The sequence below is a fragment of the Neoarius graeffei genome, chromosome 20, assembly GCF_027579695.1.
Source record: "Neoarius graeffei isolate fNeoGra1 chromosome 20, fNeoGra1.pri, whole genome shotgun sequence".
NCBI lineage: Eukaryota > Metazoa > Chordata > Actinopteri > Siluriformes > Ariidae > Neoarius > Neoarius graeffei.
Window position 1 is genome coordinate 62,967,542 of NC_083588.1, and position 27,884 is coordinate 62,995,425.

General features: G+C 44.1%; 2 protein-coding genes across 4 annotated transcripts in view; both read right to left on the bottom strand.

The window, feature by feature from the left end:
- The window catches only part of LOC132868909 (large ribosomal subunit protein uL3), a 477,874-nt gene that overhangs the window by 115,663 nt on the left and 334,327 nt on the right, over window positions 1–27,884 (bottom strand). The gene's annotated exons all lie outside the window — the stretch shown is intronic.
- Window positions 1,591–27,862, bottom strand: mpp2a (MAGUK p55 scaffold protein 2a). 2 transcript variants are annotated; one of them, XM_060902686.1, is made up of 13 exons: window positions 27,815–27,862; window positions 16,374–16,417; window positions 14,681–14,778; window positions 14,442–14,594; window positions 14,175–14,324; window positions 10,510–10,737; window positions 9,698–9,829; window positions 7,376–7,478; window positions 6,772–6,840; window positions 4,600–4,761; window positions 4,169–4,371; window positions 3,988–4,056; window positions 1,591–1,788 (listed from the first exon to the last, which is right to left on the bottom strand). In XM_060902686.1, exons 2-13 carry the CDS (start codon window positions 16,402–16,404, stop codon window positions 1,612–1,614), a joined length of 1,575 nt encoding a protein of 524 aa, XP_060758669.1. In that variant the 5' UTR covers window positions 16,405–16,417; window positions 27,815–27,862; the 3' UTR covers window positions 1,591–1,611. The 2 variants fall into 2 exon arrangements, with proteins under 2 accessions (XP_060758669.1, XP_060758668.1); XM_060902685.1 differs by having other exon boundaries at window positions 3,928–4,056.

Consider the following 27,884-nt stretch of genomic DNA (forward strand, 5'->3'; position numbering starts at 1 on the left):
GATACTAAAGGAAAATCAACCACCTTCTAATATCAGACCTGACCACAAGACAGAATTCTCAGGGAGCGTCGGCTTGACTGTTGCTTAACAACCCCAAAACAAACGTGTTAAGGAAAACCAGCGAGGCAGTTCCCCGAAACAGGATCCTGACTTGAAGCCTAAGAAGAAATGAATCAACAGACGGCATTTGGGTCTCCAGGCTAAAAGTCAGCCGTCACTTGTTCCTGTGCAAGAGGAAACATCAGGGGCCTCCCTGAGTAAACTAGAGAGCACCAAGACACGGTCTCCTGCTTCTGAGACGTCAAATAAAAATCCATCACCTGCTCTTTGGAAGCCTCACCAGAAGAGGAAACGCCCAGGGAGCGTCTGCTTGGGTGACGATAAGCAGCCTCCCGGCAAACGTTTGAAGAAAGAAGATTCTGACTTTTTCCTCTGAGAAGCCAGTGTGCGCTGTTCTCCCTGCCAAAGAGTGTCACTGTGTGTGTGTGTGTTGTTAAATACTTTTTACTGCCGTGTCTCAAATCACATCCGATCACCTAATGCTTAAAATAATACCGTACTCATTAAACATAATCTAGAATATTTACCTCGCCCACAACGGCATCAGCGGGGTGAGGGATTGTAATCAGTGCAGTTTCATTGTTTGGGAGTCTGTCTGTTAACAATCTAACATCTAGACGGTCGCACAGATTGACTTCAAATTTTCAGGGTAGGTGGGCAATGGTCCATAGATTACCTAATTAAATTTAGGGGGCAATCGGATCAAGGTCACAATTGTTTTTTTGCGGTAACTTTCTTCAAATTCATCATCTTGACTTCAACCCAAAACCAAAATGTGCATCTTTCAATTCTGCTTCCGACCATATGCTGCATGATGGGGTAACTTGGACAGTCTCCGTAGCAGTTAGAGGTTAAAGGCCAGGGGGGTCAAGGTCATCGGTCAAAATAACATTTTCCATTATAACTCGAAAATAGTTGCCGATAGACAGATGTTTACTATTATGAGCATATAGGAACTCCCATATGGCCTTTCATTTGGCACCTTGCTCTTTGACCTTGAGTGACCCTGAAAGGTCAAACTCAAGGTCACGGATTTTTAACTTTAAAAAATGGTTCATGATAGCCAGATGTTTACCATTATCAATATATAGGAACTCCCATATGGGCTTTCAGTTGCCGCCAGGACCTTTGACCTTGAAATGAATTTGAAGTGTCAAACTCAAGGTCAGGGATTTTCATAGGACTATAACCTGACAGCTGATGATTGAGAAATATTACCGTTATCAACATATAGGTATAAAATAAGTGCGGCCTCATAAGGTTTGTTTTGCCTGGCAACACTTGTTGTGATTTAGCTCGGACTCATCCTAAATGGAGTCAGATTTCACTTGTTAAAAATACATGTGATGTAAACGACAGTGATTAGTTGTTTGTCTGGTTCTACATTCGTTTGGAGTTACTGAAGGGGATGAGAAGGGCAGGTAGAAGCTACAAAACACACTCAGGTCTACAAACAAACAAATAAATAAATAAATAATTTTTTCATTCATTCACATGAAGTCATGAAATGAAATGAAATGAGCGCTGAAGTTCATGAACGAGGACCGTTTTCTAAAACACCCAGCTCACTGGAACCCACTGATGAACTCCACTCAGCTTCTTTAAGGCAGCCTTCAGGCTGCTGTACGTCCCGTCCAGGCCGTCGTTCACGATGGTTAGGTCAAAGTAGTGTCCGTATGCCCTCTTAATCCTCCAGCTCTCATCCAGTATCCTGTTCAGCTCGGCATCCTGCCAACGAGAAGATTAAAAATGGACTCAAGCAGAGTGAAAGAAATCTGTGCAATGGAGAAGACGACATTCTGCCTGAGGTCCAGAGGAACAATCTTTCCCAGAAAATGGGAGAAATGGACTGCCTATATCAAAGGGGTACAGGACACTCACTGAACATGGGATACGTTGGACAATGAAGGACACTGGTCATGATATATCAATCAATCAATCAGAACGTCAAGGCCGTAGGAGCTCATCTGTCCTGCCACCAAAACAACCATGACGAACAAAACATCAAACAGAACTGAAATGTGACGATGTGAGAGAGGACCAACCTCCACAACAAACTGCTTACAACAGGAAGATCAATAAAGGACTAAATTTTATTCCCTGAGGGAAGATCGACCCAAAACATCGATCAGAACTGAATTCGCATGATAAATGAGAGAGGAGATACAATTCTAATCAGAAGAAAATGTGTTAAGTTGATCTAATGACTAATTTGTCAACAAAAATTTGACAATACAAGAAAGTCTTAAACAAATTGTTTACAACAAGAAAATCAACAAACAAATGACCAAGTTTTGTTCCTCATGGGAAGTTCAACCCAAAACATCAGTCAGAACTGGAATCGGGTGAGAAATTGGAGAGGAGATACAATTCTAATGAGAGGCCTGGAAAATTCGTTAATTTGGCCGAATTAGTAACTCATTAGCAAAAAAAATGACCAAGTTTTACGGGGAGTGATGAGTTCTTTCAAACAAAACAGTTGAAACAGAAATTCGTGGAGAACTGATGGAGGAGATCCAATTTAACTGAATTGTGGACGACGGACGCCACGCCATGGCAACAGATTTATGGACAGATGAGCTAAAAAAAAAGACTCAGGGTTAAGGGTCAGGTTTGTGAACATTTGAGGTTTTTGGAGGTGAAATCACAGAATGTCCAAGTGCCAACTACATATATACCAACATCTGGCAAAGAAGTTAATACCAGCTCTCAAAACCAGCCATTAATACTTGATTGTCTATTCTACTTTACTGGTACTAAGTGCGCTGCATTTTTAAAATTTGAGTTAATTCTAAAAATATACCTGCTGATGAAATTGACTGATGATTTTGCTAGATTGATTATTATACTACTTGTTTATTGATTGATTCATGATTATTATTCTTGTTCCAGTCCTGATTTGTCCGCTTTATGACATCACCATACAAGGTCATGCTTGACGTTGGGGTTTGACCGGGATTAGGATTGGGCTCAGATTATAGTTTGAGGTTTGGATTGGATTAGAGATGGTTTAATGCACAGGATCCCGTCCCTGTTCCTGGAGAACCCATCAGACATATTTTCATGGTGTCCCTGCCTGACACGTCCACTTCTTCAAACCAGGGTTATGATTCGTGAATGAATAAATATTATGTGTTAGAGAAAGGAAAATAATAAAAGTCCAGGACAGGGGTTTCTCCAGGACCAGGTTCGGGAACTGTTGGACAGGGGTTAGGTTACAGTTTGGAGAGGATTGGGTTAGAGTGAGGGTTGAGTTAGGGTTATTAGGTATAGGGTGTTAGGGGTTACAGTAAATTTCTCCAAAGCATTTTACAATTGGGCAGTTAAGGTTGAGGGTCTTGCATAAGATGAGCCAGCAGTGTTGGTTTGGTGGTGCTGGGATTTGAACTCACAACCAGCCCAAAGTGGCCCACTGAGCCACCACTTAGGGTTTTATTAAGGAATTTGTGTGTGGGGGGTGGGGAGGGGGGGGGGGTTTGGAGTGTAAGGCGCTTGGGGTCTGGAGGCTTAGGATTTGAAGTATAGGAAGGGGGATTGGGGTGCGGGGTTTGGAGTGTAGCAGGGGGTTGGGTTTGGCGTGTGTGTGTGGGGGGGGGGGGGGGGGGGGGTTTGCGGCCGGAGCGTAGAAGGGAAGGGTTGGGGCTTATGTGTGGGGAGTGACTGGGGTTGGAGTGTAGGGTGTGTGTGATGGGGGGTGGTTGGGGTTGGAGTGTAGGGGGTGTTTGGGGTGTGTATAGGTGGGTATTTGGGGTTGGAGTAGAGGGGTGTTTGGGGTGTGGAGGGGGGTTGGGGTTAGAATGTTAGATTTTGTTTGGCCATAACTAAAATGCTAAAGCAGTGTAAGACAGAATGGACTGAGGTCCACACCGTTAGCTCTTTGCTGACCACTCCAGCTTCAATGCCTGCTCTGTTCATGGATCTGAGCACCTCAAACTCTGGAGCATCGATGAAAACCACATAAGGCAGGAACTCTGACGTCCTCAAGATCTTCAGCGCCTAGACAAATATATACACAATTAAGCTCACATCTTCTCCATAGATCACTGTATTCACTATTCGTTATTAGGACTAAAATCATTGGTAGGCTGATAATTATTCCTAATCTCACCTGCGGGTGGACGTCCAGGATGCAGAGACGTCCTGCCTCGGCTACCTCGTGGATGGAGTCGATCTTGGTGCCGTACAGATTTCCGTCGTATTCACCGTGCTCCAGGTAACGACCTGCTTTGATGTCAGCCTCCATTTTGCTTCTGGTCGTGAAAGCGTACATCCTGTTCTCCCTCTCGCCTGCTTTCGGCTTCCTGGAAGTGTCTGAGAGATCAAACAGCAACATTTACTCTTCAGTTCAAAGGAAATACTTTAAAGATATTTCGGTTTTATTTTCAGGTTATTTAAAAACTAGTGAAGAAAAACAGATCAAGATTTCAACACAACTTTATTTTAGTCAATCTAGGGCTCATATCTGATTCTGTATAATGAGCCACATACTATAAACAGAGGTTGTGTGCTCGTGGTGGTAGCGATGCAGCTTTAACTCACAGGGAATTGTCGTTCCAAACAGATGAGGATCAGAAACCAGAAGCTTGTTCTTCAGACTGCGCCGGCCGACTCCCTGAGCTCCGATCAGAACCAGTGTTTTCCTCTTGAATGGAGGAACCCGGGCCACCTCCTCATAGATCATCAGCTCATGCATGTCGAAATCTGAGTGACGCGAGAAGGAAAGTATGCTCCAATCTCACACTCTCCAATGAAAATAAAAATGTATTGTAAAAGGGGTGGGGCTAATGCTTTAAATATAACTTCATTCAGTATTCAGATTGCTGTTTCATATTTGTGGAGTTTAAGGCCTTAAAGTCAAACAAAACCCAAAAATAAACGCTGTTCGCCGATCACAGCAAGTGCCCTGATGTGCTCTCCACACGTTTAAGTTAAAAAATAAAACTTTATAACAACAATTTTTCCATTTTAAAAGTTATGATCTTGCTAAAAATATACTTCCCCGGACGCAACCATTTGTGCTGAAACCAGATATCCGGCCATAACGTTAACGGCACACTAGTACACTGGTTACATTCTGTATGGATCCAAAACCTGGACCACCTACCGCCGCTATCTGAAGACCCTTGAGCGTTTCCACCTATGCTGCTTGAGGAGCATCCTTGAGGAGCATCAGCTGGGAGACCTGCTTGGCTGAAACTACACTCCATCATTGAGCATTGAGTCCATCATCATCATCCAACGCCAGCTGCGGTGGGCTGGTCACATTGTCAGAATGGATGACAGCTGACTTCCGAAACAGGTCTTCTACTCCCAACTCCGAGGAGGACAAAAGAAATAATACAAGGACCTGCTGAAACATAACCTGAAAAGTTGCGGCATCGACTGGAACAACTGGGAAGACCGGGCCAGAAACTATAGTGCCTGGAGAGCAACCATCAGAGAAAGAATCGAGAATTTCAAAAACCAGAGGACAAACTACATCGAGGAGAAGAGGAGGCAAAGGAAAGAATGTGTACAAAATCCAGACCACCTGCGCCTTCCCATCACCACCATCATCTGCAGTGTCTGCAACAAACCCTGTAAATCAAGGATCGGGCTCCTCAGCCACCTGAGAACCCACCGACTAGAAGAACATCATCCTCGCTTTCGAGGGACAGCCACAACGATGACATGGTTTACCTTTGTTGCACGGAGCCATCAAATAAAGGCTTCTAATTCTTAAAAAAAAAAAATCACCAGGTGCCACTACGCTCTCTCTCTCGCTCTGTACAGTACGTTTTCGCTGCTTCATTTGGGTTAAATACAAAGAACTTCATGGTGCTGTCATGTTTGTGACACATAAAGGCTTCTAATTCCAAAAGTCTAATCAGAAATTCTGTAACCATGTGATTTTTACTGGCAACAAAATCTGCAAATCAACAGACTTCACTTTTATGAAGTTTAAATCTCACTCGGCGAGATAACACATACACAGTGCTGACACGGATACTCGTAAACAATCCCGTTGTCTTAGCAACACGACTCTTACTGTCTAAAAACAAACAAAAGCAGGTCACATAAAATGATCAATGTTCGGGTTTATTTTTACACCCAAACGCTTGACGCTCAGCATCTTTAGGGTTGTTTACAACAATTTCGAAGCGATGTATCCATGCGCTCCAATGGGTGGCACGGTAGTGCAGCAGTTATCACTGTCGCCTCACAGCAAGAAGGTTCTGGGTTCGAGCCCAGCGGCTGACAGGGGCCTTCCTGTGTGGAGGTGAGTGTGAATGGTTGTTTCCTAAGCGCAGAAATGGGACGGTTGCGGCAGGAAGGGCATCCGGCGTAAAACTATGCTCCAATTAATGACATGTGGATCGATAGGGTCTACATAGCAGTGACCCAACACACATAAGTGGGACGAGCTGGAAGAAGTGAGTGAGTGTTCATGAGCTCCAATAACCTTGAGTCATATTTGGAGTGTGTGATGTCATGATTTGTACTCAAGAGTGTGATATCCGAATATCGGAGAGCACCCAGGGACATTGTGTTTCTTTTAAAATAAAATCAGTACACAGTAAACAGGTACAAATACGAACAGATGAACGCCTGAACACGTCTTGTACGGATTTCTGTCAGTATAAAGGAATTTATTTTTGGGTTTTGTTAATCTTTAAATGCTCTAGTCAATGGTTGATGGTAAGTAAAAATGTTCTCCTTCGGAGCACAAACCTGCATTTTTGGTGGTCAGGTACATCATTTTCTTCTTCTTCTTGCCTCCAATCCCACTACACAGAGTGCCTGAAACACAGCAGAGCCCCCTTCAGCCTAACACTAAAACTCCTGACTGCTTTTTCATTCTTTTTTTTTTTTTAAATACACTTTCCGACTTTGTAGGTCAACCCGATATCCATCTGAAGTTATTTTAAGTCCAGTATGAAGCACGGACACTGAGGTTTAGATGCTTCTGGGTCACTTAAAATAAATCCGAAACATACAGTTGGCCTTGTGACCTGGAGCCATGAGAAATATCGATGAGAATATCGATATCTAACTATGTGTTTCTGTTGTTTCTGTGTAAATATCGTTGATCTTGACAGTCGAATGTTGACCATTTATCCACAATTCTTATCAGAATATGATCCAGGTTATTAAATCTCTCTTCAGTTTTACTTCTTGTTTCAGAGAAACACTTTTGTTCTGCACAAATATTAAAATTACTTTGACTAAAACTACGTTTAAATTGGCTGTTAAGTCTAACGATGATGATGATGATTAAATGTCAGTATAAAAAGACTCTTGCACTCTGGATATTAGAGTGCAGGAAGAGCGCCACCTGCTGGTGGGAGCTCCACATCTCTCTTTACGAAAGCTTTCCTCTTCTCCTCCAACAGCTGACTGGGGATGAGTCCGGTGCTTCCTCCCTGAACCCGTCGAGCCTACACACACACACACACACACACACCATGCATGTTCATTACTCCATGATCACGTCTTACAGATCTGTGTAGCGTGTGATGATGTAATGAAATGGATATATTAGATAAGTAAATCAACAGCAGGGTGGTGTGATGAAGTGAACTCTGATACCACAGCAGTTTCCTAACAATCACTTTATTTTAGAGCTGTCAAAGTTCACGTGATAATAACATGTTAATGCAAATTCCTTTTAACGTCACTAATTTTTTTGGCACATGATTAACACATGCACGTTCTGTGCCCCTCCCCCGTAGTCTGGGAAATCAGGAAGTGACGTTTGTAGTGCGAGTGAGTGATGTAGCTGGTCGGCGTAAGTCGTGATAAAGTGCACTTATGTACAGAATCAACTTATATTGTTGCATTCTGACTGTTTACATAAAATGTGTGTGTTTTTTAATACGTTTTTGACGGTCCAGAGAGGAGAAAAGAAGACATGTTAAGATCCAGGTGTGTGTGTGCGAGATGTAAAAGTGCTGATAAATGCAGTTTTTTCTCATGAAATGCACTCTCTATATATTTACCAGTGAGGTTTTGCATTTTATTGGAAAACATCTTTATGAGCTGTGTGGCTTCACCAATGCATTTTTATTTTCTTTATTTAGAGAGAGTCACTACTGTTATCCACAGTCCACATCACCGAGTGTGTTTAGTTTATTTCATTGCATAGTTTGAGGCTGGAAGTTAAGGACAGAACTCGAGGAAAATACTGTATTGTTTAGTTCACACTGAATTGTGCGAAACCCTCAAAATTATAAAATTAATGCTGCTTTATGGCGGCACGGTGGTGTAGTGGTTAGCGCTGTTGCCTCACAGCAAGAAGGTCCGGGTTCGAGCCCCGTGGCCGGTGAGGGCCTTTCTGTGCGGAGTTTGCATGTTCTCCCCGTGTCCGCGTGGGTTTCCTCCGGGTGCTCCGGTTTCCCCCACAGTCCAAAGATATGCAGGTTAGGTTAACTGGTGACTCTAAATTGAGCGTAGGTGTGAATGTGAGTGTGAATGGTTGTCTGTGTCTATGTGTCAGCCCTGTGATGACCTGGCGACTTGTCCAGGGTGTACCCCGCCTTTCACCCGTAGTCAGCTGGGATAGGCTCCAGCTCGCCTGCGACCCTGTAGAACAGGATAAAGCGGCTAGAGATAATGAGATGAGATGAGATGCTGCTTTATTTTTTAATGCAGTGGGGGAATAAAATACCCACAATATAATTTTTGTCGTGTCCAGGTTTATCCTTCCTGACCTGGTCACAGACATTTATATAAAGCAGATTTGTCCACGCCCATTCGCCAACCAGCGCGTCAGCGACACAGTAGCTCACACGGCCGTACCATGAGAAACCAAACTCATTTATAATTAGCCAAGTTGCTCTTCACGAGAACAATTAGAACAATTTGATCTTCAAAACAAAACAATCAGAATCAAAATCCATTGAAAACTCGGGGAGGAGTCGCGATTCTCTTCAAAAAGTTTGTTAACCGGACTAATTAGTAACTTGTTAATGAGAAATCACAAAACCAGGGAGTAACTTTTGTGCAGATTGATTAGATCTTCCAAACAAAACAAAACAATCAGAATCAAAATCCATTCAAACTCAGGGAGGAGTCGCGATTTTTGTGAATTGTGAATGGACAGACGAACAGACGGACGCTGAGTGATGGCAATAGCTCACTGGCTGACAGCTGGTGAGCTAAAAAAAATTATATAAAACAAATAAATAAAAGAGTAATAATGAGCTTAAACAAACAGAACATCGTTTGACAGCTGGTGAGCTTAAAAATAAATAAATAAATAAATAAATCACTCAATCATTGGCCGACAGCCAGTGAGCTAAAAAAAAAAATAAAAATAATGAGCGGAAAATAAAGAAATATATCAGCTGACGGACAGTGAGCTAAAAAAAATTAAAAACAAATAATTAAAAAAAAAACATGAAAAATATCCCTTTCAGGTACATTTTAAAACAGATAAAAAATGTGCGATTAATTTACAACTAATCATGAGGTAACTATGGACAATAATGCGATTAATCACGATTAAATATTTTAATCAATTGACAGCCTTAATTTTTTTATGTATTGAACAAAAACATTCTGTACTTTTCATCTATTTACAGTTAACAATGTGGAACATCCGTGAAATACGTTAGCTGGTTGGCGTGCGTGTTACTGCTAGTCTTGCTAGTCGTACCTGCCACCAGTTGACATCCTCCTGGTTGACGATCTGCAGAACGTCTCCGCTGCTGAACTGCAGTCCGACTTCCTTACAGGGAATCAGGTTGTCACTGGCCGGGTCGTAATCAAAATGGCACTTCACAAAGACCTGTGGGAGAGTAGAGAGAGCAAAGACAAGAGTGACTTTACTCCATTTCCTGTTGGCGCGCGCGCACACACACACACACACACACACAACACGATGAAATTTATTTTCTTTGCATGGATGAAAACATGTAAAAAGAGAAGCAAATAGAAGAAGAATAAATGTTTAAAAAAAAGTTTATAAACATTTGGAAAAAGGAGCAAAAAGGAGGAGGACAAGGAGGAAGAGGAGAAGTAGAAGGAGAAAAAGGAGGAGGTGGACAGGAGAAGGAGAAACAGAAAAAGGAAGAGAAGGAAGAGGAGAAGGGGAGAAGTGGGAGAAGGTGAAAAAGGAGGAGGAGGAGGAGGAGCTCTTTCACATTTTAGATTTTTTTTGTGTATTTTTGCAACATTAGAGCTGTGTTACTTCCGCTTACGGTGAAGTCACGTGTATTCCCTATTGCTATTGTACATTATTCTTCCCTCTGCTGTCTAACCAACACAATTACAGGTCGGGAAAAACTGAAAGGTTACATAACCTGATAATATTTCATTGATTCGAATCGTCAAATGTGCATCATGATTTATCACCACATGATATATCGTTACATGCCTGGTTATTATATACCGTCATGTCATAGCACTACTGTCATGTAATTCATTTCACACTCAACTAATCAGAGAAACACAGCTCCACATTGCTACCTGTCTGGGGGGCTGCGGCTCCTGGTAGCTGGGGAGAACTTTGAGCACGATGCTGCCACTGGCCTCCTGCAGCATCTCCTGGAGAACACGTGGGTCGTCCCCGACGTCCTTACCGTTCACTTCCTTTATTATGTCCCTTACGTGGAGGAGACCCTGCTGATCGATCATCCCGCCGTGCAGGATCCGCGCGATCACCAGCTCTCCGTTCTCAATTCGAAATGTCATGCCCTGAAGAAGGAGGGATTTGAACACATCATTGGTCCGTTACCCAGTGTATTCCCCTATACGATGGTTACCTTTGATTAGATTTCCTACGTACAGCCTGCTGTTTGTGTGTTTGCTTCAAAGCACATTTATTATCCATTTGTCTTGTTAAGTCCAAGGCTGCGTTCGAATACTCAGACATCTTCCAATCCATACTATCAGTATGTATAATTTAACAGTCATTGAACAGTACCTGGATGATCTACTACATCTGGAGTATGCAAATGTGCTACAGTACGCCATCCCATAATTCACCTGGAGTCTCCAAATAACCGAAGAAGAAGAATTCCCCCGAAGAAAAATAGCCTCAATAAGGCTGTCACTCATACCAGCCACTATCGTTGTGTGAGAGTTTGAAATCCGATCAATCCTGTGGGAGGAGTAGCGACTTTTGTGAAATTGCATATGACCCCTGTGTAGCCTCATCCATGGTAGGTGGCGCCACCTGGTGAACAATTTTTGTTGGAAAATGCCTTTAGAGTCTTCTGGGTGAGTTTCAGTGAAAACATCCCAGCAGTTTACGAAGAGTAGCGTTTAATATGATGAGTCACCCAAAAAATTTCAAACGTCCATAAAATGTTAAATATGACAGGTGCACCACCATCTTGGCAACTTTCCTACACACCAACCTGTGGAACATTCCATAGGGGTTTGATTAAAATCTGATCACTCCCAAGGGCGTAAAAACGGTGTTGATATTGGTAGGGACATAATTTGGCCAAGCGCCCCAGTGCGCCATGGTTGTCGCACGAAATGTGGCCTACACTGTACAAATGATTGGTTGTCCATTCCTTTGTGTTATTTTGATTTTTAGCACCAGGTACACTTAGTCTTAGACTTAGGCTAACATCTGCATGTATACGGGCAATACATTATCACACAGAGAAAGTGGACATTGAAGTTGCTGTGAATTTCGCTGTAGTGGATGACCTACCCAAAATACAACAACATGATCAATGAAAATTATGTGCTGCTGCTTCATTTTCACACAACTTTTACTATTTTCACACATTTGAAACATCATGTGCTTCCTTTTGAGTTACTGCAATTTCAGAATCTGGAAGTAATGTAGGTATGGGTGGTAGAAGTGTGAAGAGTTTTGGTAGTTGTAGTGCATTTTGCAAAAATGTTTATTCATTAAGTTGAAAGGGTTAAGTGACAATTGTTTCACATTTTATTGCAGAGGTTACATACATACGCATGCATATACATGCAAACAATGAGCAAGAAAAAAGTAAATATAAGTAAACATTTAGCATTACCTACAAGCATTTATTAGTGTGTGTGTGTGTGTGTGTGTGTGTGTGTGTGTGTGTGTGTGTGAGAGAGAGAGAGAGAGACGGTGTATACAACTGCTAGATGTTAAGGTGTTTTAAGGTGTTTTTGCCTTCTGAGGCAGAAGCTAAACAATTGGAGTCGAGCGCTTGGCAGAAGAAAACGTCACTGTCTGAAGAGGTTCTCTAACAAGGCTATTTTGTTTTGAATAGCTTACCTGGGTAAAATAATGTCTTATGTCCTCCTTACGTTTTCTTTTATTGCCCGACATCACTGCCTGTGTGCTGTTTTGCTGTAGCAGCGAGCTGGATGCTGATTTTACCGCTTGCTACTGCTTACAGCCAATGACAACAAAAAACCATAGCAACGTCAAGGCAACGGGAGGTGGGCCAATCAAAAACCATAGCAACGTCAAGGCAACGGGAGGTGGGCCAATCAAAAACCATAGCAACATCAAGGCAACGGGAGGTGGGCCAATCAAAAACCATAGCAACGTTAAGGCAATGGGAGGTGGGCCAATCAAAAACCATAGCAACGTCAAGGCAACGGGAGGTGGGCCAATCAAAAACCATAGCAACGTCAAGGCAACGGGAGGTGGGCCAATCAAAAACCATAGCAACGTCAAGGCAATGGGAGGTGGGCCAATCAAAAACCATAGCAACGTCAAGGCAACGGGAGGTGGGCCAATCAAAAACCATAGCAACGTCAAGGCAACGGGAGGTGGGCCAATCAAAAACCATAGCAACGTCAAGGCAACGGGAGGTGGGCCAATCAAAAACCATAGCAACGTCAAGGCAATGGGAGGTGGGCCAATCAAAAACCACAGCAACGTCAAGGCAACGGGAGGTGGGCCAATCAAAAACCATAGCAACATCAAGGCAACGGTGGGCCAATCAAATCTTCATAAAGCTTTTTTACCTGTCCCTACCAATAGTCAGCCATCTTTGAGAGGTCTGTTCACAACTGAAAATCAGCTGGAAGCGATACCGCGTTTGGTGTTTTTATTCAGCGTTTCCCGCATCGCGGCTTCTCCATTCAAAAATGGTATGGACATTTTAAACTCAGCTGAGTATTGGTATGGACGCGTCCATACCGTCCATACGCATTTTTACGCCCATGCTCACTCCTGTAGGAGGAGTAGCAATTTTCGTGAAGCTGCATATGACCCCTGTGTAGCCTCATCCATGGTAGGTGGTGCCACCTGGTGAACTGTTGGAATATGTCTTTAGAGTCTTCTGGGTGAGTTTCAGTGAAAACGCCTGAGCAGTTTACGAATAGTGTTTGGTGTGACGAGTCACCCAACAATTTCAAAACGCCCATAAAATCGTAAATATAATACTGTATAAAAGATGGTGCTACTGTATTGAAAACTTTTACGCACACCCACCTGGGGAACATTGTTTGTGAGTTTGATCGAAATCTGATCAATCATGGGGAAGCCATGGCCTAATGATTAGAGAAGCCGCGTTGGGACCAAAAGGTTGCCGGTTCGATTCCCAGCAGGAATGGCTGAAGTGCCTTGAGCAAGGCAACTAACCCCCAACTGCTTCCCAGTGTAGCAATTTTTGTAAATTGTTTACGGACAACAGCTGGATGAGCTAAAAATAGAAAGAAAACAGCTGTCTGAAGTGAACCTGGTTGTTGCAGTGAATTTCTAGCATTGTAGAAATATTTTTTTACATTTCGTGGTATGTACACATCAACTGTAAACATCTGGGTCAGAGGATGGGGAAGATGGTGATGGTCAGGGAGTACCTTCAAACTGTGTCCTTACTACTCACTCACATACTCTGAGAACGTCCTAGAGTAACGCTCGGGTAGTAGGAACCTAACCGTCATTAGTACGTCCTGAGAATTCGGACACAGCCCAGGTTTTTTTTATGCTAGTTGCGATTTGTGGATTTCCTGAAATAAACGTCACAACAAACCCCCAAATTTGTGTCCTTTCTTTTACTCACTGCACATTGATCACACACTGAGAGGATTTAATCTTTTGTTCATCTCTTGCTACTCTGTTCTTTATCTCTGTAGCAGAAAACGAGAACGTTCTCCAACCAGGATGATACTTTACGTAACTCGGCACCACTGTAAATCAGCACTAGTGTGTAAAGTCGTGTAAAACGTACCAGGTGTTCCCCAGCCACTTTGCGGATGCCCACCATGCGAACGGCGTCAGCAGGGACCGGCGGCAGGTTCGGTTCTACAGAGGCCTGTGGGCTCGGCGGAGGAGTTTCACATGTCTTAGAGGCCACCGAGTCGTGGGTCTCGAGGAGAGACTGCAAACCAGTCGCATCACACGGCTCTCAGTTTATTCACCAGGTTACACATTTGACTAATATTTTCAAGCCTGTAATATGTATTGTGGAATTTTAGTGTGTGCGTTGAGTCTGGACCTGGAAATGTGGTTGGTTGAGGATGTTCGAGAGCTCGGCGGCTGTGTTACTGCGATGTGTGATTGGACTCAGGTCCTTCAGGATGTCCTGCAGCAGCTCCATGTTTTTGTCCCCCACCGCCTCGAGACGAGGTTCCTCCGGACTCTCGGCGTTCTGCAGAACACACCAGCGTTTCTCCAACACGTGCCAACCTTCCACAGTGTTATATGAGGTGTGTGTTTTTTTAAAAGCAAACTCACCACCGGACTTTCCATGATGCCTTTGAGGAAGATGAGGTCGAGGTCATTGGCAGTGGCAGAGCTGGTGCTGTCACTCAGAGCATCCACCTGCGAGAGAGCTGGAGAGAGAGAGAGAGAGAGAGAGAGAGAGAGAGAGGGAGAGAGGAGACAGAGAGAGAGAGAGCGAGAGGAGAGGAGAGGAGGGAGAAAGAGAGGAGAGAAGAGAGAGAGAGAATAGTGATAAGAGAAGAAATTCTGTATTCCAATCTTTTCTTTTTACGTTTCTAGACAAAAATGTTTCACTGTATGTGTCTGAATCTAACGCGAATGAAGAAATTCTCATCTCATTATCTGTAGCCGCTTTATCCTGTTCTACAGGGTCGCAGGCAAGCTGGAGCCTATCCCAGCTGACTACGGGCGAAAGGCGGGGTACACCCTGGACAAGTCGCCAGGTCATCACAGGGCTGACACATAGACACAGACAACCATTCACACTCACATTCACACCTACGCTCAATTTAGAGTCACCAGTTAACCTAACCTGCATGTCTTTGGACTGTGGGGGAAACCGGAGCACCCGGAGGAAACCCACGCGGACACGGGGAGAACATGCAAACTCCACACAGAAAGGCCCTCGCCGGCCACGGGGCTCGAACCCAGGACCTTCTTGCTGTGAGGCGACAGTGCTAACCACTACACCACCGTGCCACCAGAAGAAATTCTATAAATGGAAAATACTGACAGCTAAACAGTAAAATAACTCATACAAATGTAAAAGGGGAAAAAACACCACCCTGAGTAACGGTGCTTATCAATATAATACAGATGAACATTTATCATTGTCGGTCTATTTTCCTTTCAGCAAATAGCTGATCACGGTGCAGTGGGATGTAGCCCTCAATTCATCTTTATCTAAAGGCAGTGATGTAGTGGCGATTTAGTTAAATTGTGCTAGCAGCGCTGGGCAAATTGTTACTCTCACGCAGGATCTTTCTATTTTCTTCTTCTTATCATTATTATGATTATCTTGACATTTTTTAGGATGCTATTTTGTCCTCAGCTTTCAACTAACCATCACCAAATTTCACATGATGAATCCCTCTGGGCTGAATTACGTTGCTATGACTTTTGGTGCTGATCTGGATCACTGATCCGGAATGATCCATGAAAAACGGACTTTTTCTCCTCACTAAGTGTCATTCTCTATCTCTTACCGTTCTGGATCTATAAGGTATGGTGACCAGACGTCCCGGTTTGTAAGAGCCAGGGCAAATTACTGTGACTTTAGTCACAGTCTCTATCTTTCAGTTTATTCTTTTACCCCATAATCTGTCCACTCTGCTCAAACTGATCAACTTCCGAAGCTCCAGCTTTCATACTGATGCCACTGTCAATGCAAGAATAATGTCAATTTGTGACATCAGTGTGACACACAACCGCAAACTTATCACAGGAATAATAAAGCACACACACACACACACACACACACACACACCACGCTAACCAACCAATTAGCACCAAGATTGCTTAACATACTGTATATTTCATTATAAATATCTTTAAGAATGGAGGTTACTTTTAAACCAGGTTACAATTTATTTTAAATTCTCACTGAAATGAGGCTGCACTTTCCGCGAACTTGAAATCCAGCAGGTCTGTGCTCGTGTGTCGTGTTTGAGTTAAACTGAGTGTCTGATGAAATCGATGGACTTACCAGGGTCTGTGCGAGCGGCGGCCACAGGCATGATGACTCGATCTCTGAGAGAGGGAGAGAGAGATTTGTGAATACTTTATTTGCAAGTTTCAAAACCACAATCTATTGATTTTTCCAAAAACTAGATGAATATCTCTAGAATTTCTCTCGGCAAGTCTTACTTGTTAAACTAAACCAGCACATGTGGAGAACAAAAGGGAAAAAGGAATTAGATTTAAGGGAGAAGAAGAAAGTTCCAGTTGAGAACCGGTTCCAAATTATCTGATCCGTCGGAATCGTATACCTCCGAGATTATTGATGGCAGCGTTCTGAATGTTTTTTCCTGCCTAAAATATTTTCCTATCTGTAGCGTAAATTTAGAGCCATATGTTACTTTGTCCTGACTTGACAGAATATCCTACCAGTGTAAATACGTGCTTCTTGTAGTGTTTAAGGTGGTTTATGGAGTATTTTTATCTATAATAATGTAATACCGCCTTAAACACAACAGGAAGCGCATGATTATGGAGTGTTTTTGTCTAAACTGCTGAAAAAGTTAACGCTGGCTAAAACAGAGAGGTGTCAGTGTTAACTTTTTCAGCAGTTTGTGCTACAGGAGCTCTTCTTTCGGACTGGACCATGTGGACTAGCATTCGTGCTCCATGCCAATCAATGAGCCTTCGACACCCATGACCCTGTCACCGGTTGTCCTTTGGATCCTTGGACCACTTTTGTTCGGTACTAACCACTGCATACCGGGAACACTCCACAAGATATGCCATTTTGGAGATGCTCAGACCCAGTCAGGCACTCAGATCCTTACACTCGCCCGTTTTTCCTGCCTCCAACACATTAACTTCAAGAACTGACCGTTCTCTTTCTTGCTGCCGAATAAATCCCACCCCTCGACAGGTGCCACTGTAATGAGGTAATCAGTGTTATTCACTTCTTCACCTGTCAGTGGTCATAATGTTAAAACTAACCGGTGTATATCTGAGTTTGTACGGAGCCTCGGAAGGGGATGGGCCTGACTCTCTCTCTCACACACACACACACACACACACACACCAACCTCGATCCTCAATCCTCATACATACTCATGTGAGTTAGTCACTTCTTGGCTGACACAACACACTTCATCTCAGTAACAGATGGGCGTAAACACATTGATGTTTCAGTTAAAGGAAAGATAAATCACGACTGATCACTGAACTTTCTGAACTCTCGAAAAAATTGTGAAATTTGAAATGAGGTTAGTGTTTTGTTTTTTACCATGTAGATGATTAAAGCTAAAGAACCATGTGTTCATGCATCGTTAAAAGGCGACTGGTTGGAACTGTCAGGTCACCAAAGGTCATCAATACCCGCTTTGGCGGAACCTGGCCGGTGGAGGCTGGATGACCTGAAAGATTTCACACACTTCCATTTCATTTCTGAGATGTAAATAGCAGCTGTAGTTTTCTTCTTCTTTTTAATCCAACACTGGCTAGCATTAGCATGTAGCCATGTTCACCTTCCTCATCTTTATTTCGAACTGAAGTCAGTCGCAAACCGTTACTATCAGAGCTGGGACCTGAGCTCAGCCAAAACTGAGCTAGATACCAAAAAAAGCAACAGGACAAAGGATTTTGTAAGGGATTAGCATCAGGCTGCCAGGTTGCTCTGTTGTGTGTAGCTGTCGATGTTGCTTTTAAAAGTAACTCAGTAAATTACAGACGGAAACAAATACTTAAGTCCGAGTGAAAAAGACTGTAGTGAGCGTGCAGCGTGGAAGAAGAGTCTGGAGACAGAAATCTTAGTTTCTCGGTCGTTAGCCTGTGTTACTTGCTCTTGATAGCACTGACTGCTTTATTAGCATTCGCTAACACTACTGATGACCGCTACACCGGCTGGAAGGTGACCACTGCTGCGCTGACGGCGCCGATTCGCGGTTAACCTCGTGTTGGCCTTCGAGAAGGCCGAGGGCGATAAATTTTTGGTCCCTCCTACTATAAATCAAAATCTGATTGGTTAATTAATCTGTCACTTCCTACGTAAACATACACTGCCATGGCCTTCTGTCCCGGCAATGAAGTCCTAACCAATGAGTGAGCAGCTCTAAACTCTTCTCAGCCTAGAGACAACAAACAAAACTAGAAAGTGCATTCCCTAAAGAGAATGCTGAGTATTGCACAAGATGCAGCAAGGCTTTAACATCACGTGTGTGTATTTGTGTTTTTGTGCATCACTATGAGTGTGGAGTGTGGGAGTGTGTGTGTGTGTGTGTGTGTGTGTAATGGGTGAGTTGGTCTGAGGTGCTATGTGAAGTTTGTTAAATGTGTGGTGAAGTGTGACTGATCAGAACTCCATTCATTTGAATAGGGCCAAAAATGAATGGAAGTGAATGGGGAATAAAAAGGATCAGCAAAAAGAAAGGAAAAGATGAGTGTGGGTCAGAACCGATTGCATGTCTGTATTGGGGGAGCTGGCCTGAGGTATCACATGGAGTTTGGTGTCTCTCTGATGAAGCGTGTCTGAGCAGAATGACTCGAAACGTGAGCCCCTTTCATTTTCTATGGAGAAAAAAAATGACAGAAAAATGACAAGAACAAGAGAACAGGTACGTCAATCCAAAAGCTGTATATAAGCACACCATTCCCGATCATACCTCATGGTTTAAAGTTGGTTTGAGGTCTATCTCGAAAACTGCGGGACAGGAAATGGTCCAAAAATACAGCAGAATAATAATAATAATAATAATAATAATAATAATAATCTGCCACCTTATTGTGGTGGAACTGCCACCTTATTGTGGTGGAGGGGTTTGTGTGCTTGAATGATCCTAGGAGCTATGTTGTCGGGGGCATTACACCCCTGTTAGGGTCTCCCAAGGCAGACAGGTCCTAGGTGACAGGCCAGACTAAGAGCAGTTCACCAAAACCCCTTATGGATAACAATCTATCAAGGACCGTGACATCACCCGGTATGGCGCAGCCGGGGCCCCACCCTGGAGCCAGGCCCGGGGTTGGGGCTTGTATGCGAGCGCTTGGTGGCTGGGCCTTTGCCCACGGGACCCAGCCAGGCTCAGCCCGAAGTGGTGACGTGGGCCCAACCTCCTGTGGGTTCACCACCCACAGAGGTAGCCGTAGGGGGCTGGTGCAATGTGGATTGGGCGGCAGTCAAAGGCAGGGGCCTTGACGACCTGATCCCTGAACACAGCGGCTAGCTGTTGGGACATGGAATGTCACTTCGCTGGGGGGGGGAGAGAACCTGAGCTTGTGCAGGAGGTTGAGAGGTACTGACTAGAGATAGTTGGGCTCACCTCCACGCACAGCTTGGGCTCCAGAACCCAGCTCCTCGAGAGAGGCTGGACCCTCCACTTCTCTGGAGTTGCCCATGGTGAATGGCAGCGGGCTGGTGTGGGCTTGCTTATAGTGCCCCAGCTCAGCCACCATGTGTTGGAGTTTACCCCAGTGAACGAGAGGGTCGCCTCTCTGCGCCTTAGGATCGGGGAGAGGGCTCTTACTGTTGTTTGTGCCTACGGGCTGAATAGCAGTCTAGAGTATCCGGCCTTCTTGGAGTCCCTGGGAGAGGTACTGAGAGGTGCTCAGACTGGGGACTCCATTGTTCTACTGGGGGACTTCAACGCTCACGTGGGCGATGACAGTGACACCTGGAGGAGCGTGATTGGGAGGAACGGCCTCCTCGATCTGAACCAGAGTGGTGTTTTGTTATTGGACTTCTGTGCTAGTCACGGTTTGTCCATAACGAACACCATGTTCAAGCATATGGGTGTCCATAAGGGCACGTGGCACCAGGACACCTTAGGTCGGAGGTCAATGATCGACTTTGTTGTTGTTTCATTGGATCTCCGGCCCTATGTCTTGGACACTCGGGTGAAGAGAGGGGCTGAGCTGTCAACTGATCACCACCTGGTGGTGAGTTGGATCTGCTGGCGGAGGAGGAAGCCGGACAGACCTGGCAGGCCCAAACGTATGGTGAGGTCTTTAACTCCCACCTCTGGGAGAGCTTCTCCCAGCTACCGAGGGAGGCGGGGGACATTGAGTCTGAGTGGACCATGTTCTCTGCCTCCATTGTCAACGCGGCTGTTCGGAGCTGTGGCCGCAAGGTCTCCGGTGCCTGTCGTGGCGGCAATCCCCAAACCCGGTGGTGGACACCGGACGTAAGGGATGCCGTCAAGCTGAAGGAGTCCTATCGGGCCATGTTGGCCTCCGGGACTCCTGAGGCAGCTGATGGGTATCGGCAGGCCAGGCGTGCCGCAGCTCGGGCAGTTGCGGAGGCAAAAACTCGGAACTGGGAGGAGTTCGGGGAGGCCATGGAGAAGGACTATCGGTTGGCCTCGAAGAAATTCTGGCAAACCGTCCAGCGCCTCAGGAGGGGGAAGCAGTACTCTGCCAACACTATTTACAGTGCGGGTGGGGAGCTGTTGACCTCGACTGGGGACATTGTCAGGCGGTGGAAGGAATACTTCGAGGATCTCCTCAATCTCACTGTCTCGTCTTCCATTGAGGAAGCGGAGGCTGATGACTCAGAGGTGGACTCGTCCATTACCCAAGCCGAAGTCACTGAGGTGGTTAGCAAGCTCCTCGGTGGCAAGGCACCGGGGGTGGATGAGATCCACCCTGAGTATCTCAAGTCTCTGGATGTTGTGGGGCTGTCTTGGTTGACATGCCTCTGCAACATCGCATGGCAGTCAGGTACAGTGCCTCTGGAGTGGCAGACTGGGGTGGTGGTCCCTCTTTTTAAGAAAGGGGACCGGAGAGTGTGCTCCAATTATAGGGGAATCACACTTCTCAGCCTCCCAGGGAAGGTTTACTCCAGGGTACTGGAGAGGAGAATTCGGCCAATAGTCAAACCTCGGATCCAGGAGGAACAATGCGGTTTTCGTCCTGGTCGCGGAACACTGGACCAGCTCTATACCCTTCATAGGGTGCTCGAGGGTTCATGGGAGTTTGCCCAACCAGTCCACATGTGCTTTGTGGATTTGGAGAAGGCATTCGACCGTGTCCCTTGTGGTATTCTGTGGGGGGTGCTTCGGGAGTATGGGGTTCGGGGCTCTTTGCTAAGGGCTGTCCAGTCCCTGTACGAACGGAGCAGGAGTCTGGTTCGCATTGCCAGCAGTAAGTCAGACCTGTTCCCAGTGCATGTTGGACTCCGGCAGGGCTGCCCTTTGTCACCGGTTCTGTTCATAATCTTTATGGACAGAATTTCTAGGCGCAGCCAGGGGCCGGAAGGAATCCTGTTTGGGAACCATAGGATTTCATCTCTGCTTTTCACAGATGATGTTATCCTGTTGGCTTCTTCAAACTAGAACCTTCAGCATGCACTGGGGGAGTTTGCAGTCGAGTGTGAAGCGGCTGGGATGAAAATCAGCACCTCCAAGTCCGAGGCCATGGTTCTCGACCAGAAAAGGGTGGCTTGCCCTCTTCAGGTTGGTGGAGAAGTCCTGCCTCAAGTGGAGGAGTTTAAGTATCTTGGGATCTTGTTCACGAGTGAGGGAAGGATAGAGCATGAGATCGACAGGCGGATCGGTGCAGCCTCCGCAGTGATGCGGTCGCTTTACCGGTCCGTTGTAGTGAAGGAGGAGCTGAGCCAAAAGGCGAAGCTCTCGATTTACCGGTCGATCTACGTTCTGACTCTCACCTATGGTCATGAGCTTTGGGTAATGACCGAAAGAACAAGATCGCGGATACAAGCGGCCGAAATGAGTTTCCTTCGCAGGGGGGCTGGGCGCTCCCTTAGAGATAGGGTGAGAAGCACAGTCACTCGGGAGGAGCTCGGAGTAGAGCCGCTGCTCCTCCACATCGAGAGGAATCAGCTGAGGTGGCTCGGGCATCTCTTTCGGATGCCTCCTGGACGCCTCCCTGGGGAGGTGTTCCAGGCATGTCCCCCCGGGAGGAGGCCCCGGGGAAGACCCAGGACACGCTGGAGGGACTATGACTCTCGGCTGGCCTGGGAACACCTCGGTGTTCTTCCCGAGGAGCTGGCTGAGGTGTCTGGGGAAAGGAAAGCTTGGGCTTCCATGCTCAGACTGCTGCCTCCGCGACCCGGCCCCGGATAAGCGGAAGAAGACGAGACGATAATAATAAACAGTAGTATTGCACATTGTACAATACTAAAAATTTCATTGGATAACTCTTTTAATGTTTTCAGGACAGTAACCCTTTCATTTCTGAAGCAAATTTGCTAGAAAATGAGGCCAAATTAGAAGAGAATAATTATAATGAAATTATTTAAGAAATTAAAGAATGAAAGAAATTAAATTTAATATTTGAAATGCTGATATAGCTGGGCCCTCTCTGAAGGTTTAGAAGACCCTGACGGTTTCCCTCAGACTGAAGTGGACGATGCAAGTTAACCAGTAATCAAAACTCGGCGATTTCCTCAGACACATGGTGCATCTGTGTCCGTTTACAAATTTCTGACTTCCCACCTATTCTCAGTCAGAAACTAGAAATTCTGTTCAGTCTCATCTGACTGACTCTAGCATTCCGCTTCACCATAGTTCAGGTTAACAAGTTAAACGGCTAGCAAAGTGGTCCAGGTTATCTGTGGTGACTTTTAGTTCATTACTTGATGAAGTTCTGTCGGTTCCTGAAATAACTTTAGGCTTTGTCCACCAAGCATCCTTGAACACACACCTCACACACACCAGTGACTGGGGAAGAAAAAAAAAAACATGGACAGCACACTGTCTCTAAGTGAAGCAACCACAGGTCTAGCACTGTGGATAATGGATGGATCAATAAATTAATGGATGGATAAATGGATGGATGGATGGATGGATGGATGGATGGATGGATGGATAAACTGACGGATGGATGGATGGATAAATTAATGGATGGAAAGATAAAAGTATAGGTGGATGGATGAATGAAGGAATGGATGAATGGACAGATAAATGTATGGATGGATAAATGAATGGATGGAAAGATAAAAGTATGGGTGGATGGATAAATGAATGGATGGGTGGATAAATGAATGAACAGATAGATGGAAAGAAAAGTATGGGTGGATGGACAGATAAATGAAGGGATGGGTGGATAAACTGATGGATGGATAGATGGATAATGGATGGATCATTAAATGAATGGATGGATCGATGGATGGATAAACTGAGAGATGGATAAATGATTGGATGGAAACAAAAGTATGGGTGGATGAAAGGGATGGATGGATGGGTAATTTGATGGGTGGATGGATGAATGAAGGGATGGATACATTAATGGATGATGGGTAAACTGATGGATGGATGGATGGATGGATGGATGGATGGATGGATGGATGAAAAGATAAAAGTATGGGTGGATGGATGAATAAAGGGATGGATTGATGGACAGATGGATGGATGGATGGATAAATTGATGGATGTATAGATGGATAAATGAATGGATGGAAAGATAAACATATGGATGGATGGATGGATGGATGGATGGATGGATGGATAAATTAATGGATAGATGGAGAAATGAATGAATGGATGGATGGAAAGAAAAGTATGGTTAGGTGAACAGATGAATGAAGGGATGGGTGGATAAACGGATGGATGGATGACAGATGGATAAATGAAGGGATGGATGGATAAATGAATGGATGGCTCCTGTTCCACCCCTGCTGGCTGGCTGCAGTATAATACGTAGCTCCGCCCACCTCCATGCGTTTCGATGACGAAATTGTCTTTTTCCATGTCACTTTTTTCGTCTAAACTCTCGTCTTTCCATCTACAGCATTAGTTTTTTTTTCCTCCGGTGATATCTGTACATTTTTTCTCCCCAGAAATTAGTTTAAATTTTTTTTTTTGCTATATCATAAGAAGGTGTGGATTCACTTGGGAACTAACTGATTGACATCCTTGGGGACGTGCTGGACCTTGGTACTGGTACCAAATGAGCAGGTGTACTTGACTTCGACTCTGGCTCCAGAGAGCAGCAGAAAGTCCTGACTGCGTCTCATTTCTATAGAACGGGAGGGGGTGGAGTCATGTGGTCCATGGTGTTTTTTTACTGCTTCAAACAATAGAATAGAAATAAAGATCGTATTTAAAAACATGAATTGTGCAGTAGCTTGAGCTTGATATCTTTTAAACCAGGAACTCGTATTAAACTGGGTCATATCTGTTCCAGTGATATAAATATACATGCAAATAAATAAAGGTAATGAGCTGCAGATGATGCTCTGGTGTTCCATCCAGGGTGCAATCCCATCTCCCTCCCAGTATTCCCGGGAGAGACTCCGGATCCGCTGTGACCCTGACCTGAATGAAGCACTCTGATTGAGTGAGAGTGAGCTGCAGATATTTCCAGAAATTGTCTGACGTGAGCAGCAGAGAGGCTCTGTGGCGTCACGGCCAAATGGATTCGCTCCAGTTCCTTTCAGCGAAGTGTGTCTACAAGCACAGCTCCCGAGGGGGAATACTGCACTCGGAGCGTTCCTCTACAGAGAAAAATGGACTCCAGGCAGAGTGAATAAACACGCAAGACTCCGGATATATTACTGAAGACATTTCTGCTGAGCTTCATCAGTTAAACTTAGTGAAAAAAAAAGAGAGAAAACGTGTGCAAACGGTCACCTCCAGTGTCTTTTAGTTTACTGCTACCAAAAATAAATTATTCATAGCAGTGCCAAAATTAACACAATTCTATAAATAGACAGGCATAGATAGATAGATAGATAGATAGATAGATAGATAGATAGATAGATAGATAGATAGATAGATAGATGGATGGATGAGTGGTAGACTGAGTGACGTACAGATGGATGGATAGATGAATGAAGGACAGACACAGTCTTAGAACAGAAGGTTCTTCAAGAGCTCTTTAATAGTTTTTTTGTATAAACTTTTCAAAGAGGTTCTAGTTTCCATTTCTAATAGTTTGGGAAACATGTAGGGGTCGATACAGAACCTTTAAGGGTTCTATTTAGAGAAATCATGTTCAGTGGATAAAAGGATGGATGGACAGATGAATGAATGGATGGATAAATGAAGGGATGGAAAGATAAAAGTATTGGTGGATGGATGAATGAAGGGATGGATGGACAGAAATGAATGGATAGATAGGTGGATGGATGATGGATAAATTAATGGATGGAAAAAGTATAGGCTGATGGAACGATGGATGGATGGAGAAATGAATAAATGGATGGATAAACTGATGGATAGATAATGGATGGATGGATAAATGAATGGATGGATAAATGAATGGATGGATGGATAGATAGATAAACTGACAGATTGATAAATGAATGGATGGAAACAAATGTGTGGGTGGATGGACCAATAAATGAAGGGATGGATGGATAGTTTGATGGATGGATGGACGGATGGATAAATGAACGGATGTATAAATGAATGGATGGATGGATGGATGGATGAACAGATGGATGATAAATGAATGGATGGATGGAAACAAACATGGGTAGATGGACAGATAAATGAAGGGATGGATAGATAATTTGATGGATGGATGGATGGATGGATGGATGGATGGATAAATGAACGGATAGATGGATAAATGAACAGATAGATGGATGGATAAATGAATGGAAGGATGGATAAATGAACAGATGGATGTATAAACTGATGGATGGATGGATGGATGGATGGATGGATGGATAAATGAAGGGATGGATGTATAAACTGATGGACAGATAGATAAATGAATGGACGGATGGATAAATGAATGGACGGATGGATAAATGAATGGATGGATGGATGGATGGATGGATGGATAATTTGATGGGTGGATAAACTGACGTATTGCAACTAAATAAATCTTATAACAAATAGAAAATTCAGGCACTTCTTCTAACAAATACTATGCTGTGGCCATCACACTCAATCCTGATTCCTGATCTCCATCTGCTCCTTGGGGCCCGGGACACCACATCCCATCTGCCACAACCCCTCACCCCGCCCCCACCCTGTTCTGTCTTATTTTCATGCTAATTGCCCTCCTGAAGTTCCCGCCTCAGCAGCAGTAACTAATGTGTGCTGGAGTGAGAAAATATAAATCTCATTAACAACAGTGAATCGTCCTGGACATACGGCCTCAACACACACACACACACACACACACTTTCCTGATGACTGAGAGAAACAAAAGGAATTTAATGCTGTATTTCATCTTCCTCCACTATGCAAATCACAGACAGTAGTAATATGCAAATGAGCTCTCCAACAAAACCATTTTACTGGATGTTATGAGCAATATGCAAATTAGGTCTGATCCAAAAGGTGAGGATCTAAATTTTTGACATTAATATAATAGAAATGTAGAAGATTGCACTTGTTATTCATTATTGTGATATCAGGCTTTTTACAATACTGTTGCAGTAAAATATTTCATACCACAGCTCTCGAATCTGATTGGTCAGAAGGTGGAGGGTGTTGATTAATTTTCTATAACAGTAGAAGCAACTGCAGATCACAGGTTTACATTAATGCACATGTTCTAATGTGTTATCATTTCTATAGCAACAGCTCATTTCACAGGGACTCCATCGTTAACATGGTGAAGGTTCCTGTTTAGCATTTCTGTAAGGAGTCTCCAGTGTCAGTGCTTTGTACCGTAAAGCTGTGGCGTTACGTTTTCTGACATCATCAGAGCCAACGTTCTGCGGTTTCCATGATAAGCTGTGGGTTTTTTTTTTTTTGTCTTATGAACATTGAGAGGGAAAACGACTGTTTCGAGCTGCTTTAACAGCTATCAAAGAGACAACAAGAGCTAACCTGCTTCACAAACATCCCACTAAACATCCAATGTACCCATAAATGGATAAAAAGTACATACAAAGATGTATTTTTTTTAAATAAATAAAACATTGGTAGTGATAGCAGTAAGCCAATGTCACACCACGCTGTCCTCGAGTCCCATATTAATCACTACATGGATTGTTTTCTTCCTTACATAATAATATGCAAATGAGCTTTCAAACAAAGGAGTTTTTTTTTTTAAAGGAATAGTACATTTTTATATTGTACTATGATAACTGGCTAAAATTTTTAGCACAAATTATCTTTTTCTAGAATATAGAAAATGATCAAATCAAAATGTGGTTTTATAGAACACACACACACAAAAAAAGGCGTGAGGTTCAGACACGTCACTTAGCGCACAACATAATCATGAATAATTAATTATATGCTAATATAATCAGAAATGGACGCAAAATGGAGATATGCTATATAGCTATTGATTTTTTTTTTCTTTTTTCCTCTCTTTCATTTTCCGTCACATGGTGCGCTCTCTCTCTCTCTCTCTCTCTCTCCTCCGTTTCTGGAAGAAGAGAACAAAAGCATGGAGATGGGAGATGCTCGAGAGGACAGCACGCACACAAACAAACAAACAAACACGATAAACACAGACCCAGGGAACACGTTGCCATGGCAACTGCTACCCGTCCACGCACCGCGTTTCAACACAAACACACAGAAACCGCATTAAGAAAGAAAGAATCTCTACCTGTCTGTACCCGGCGCTGGGTCCGTGTGTGTGTTTTTGGTCCGTGATGCGCTCACGACCGTCCAGATGA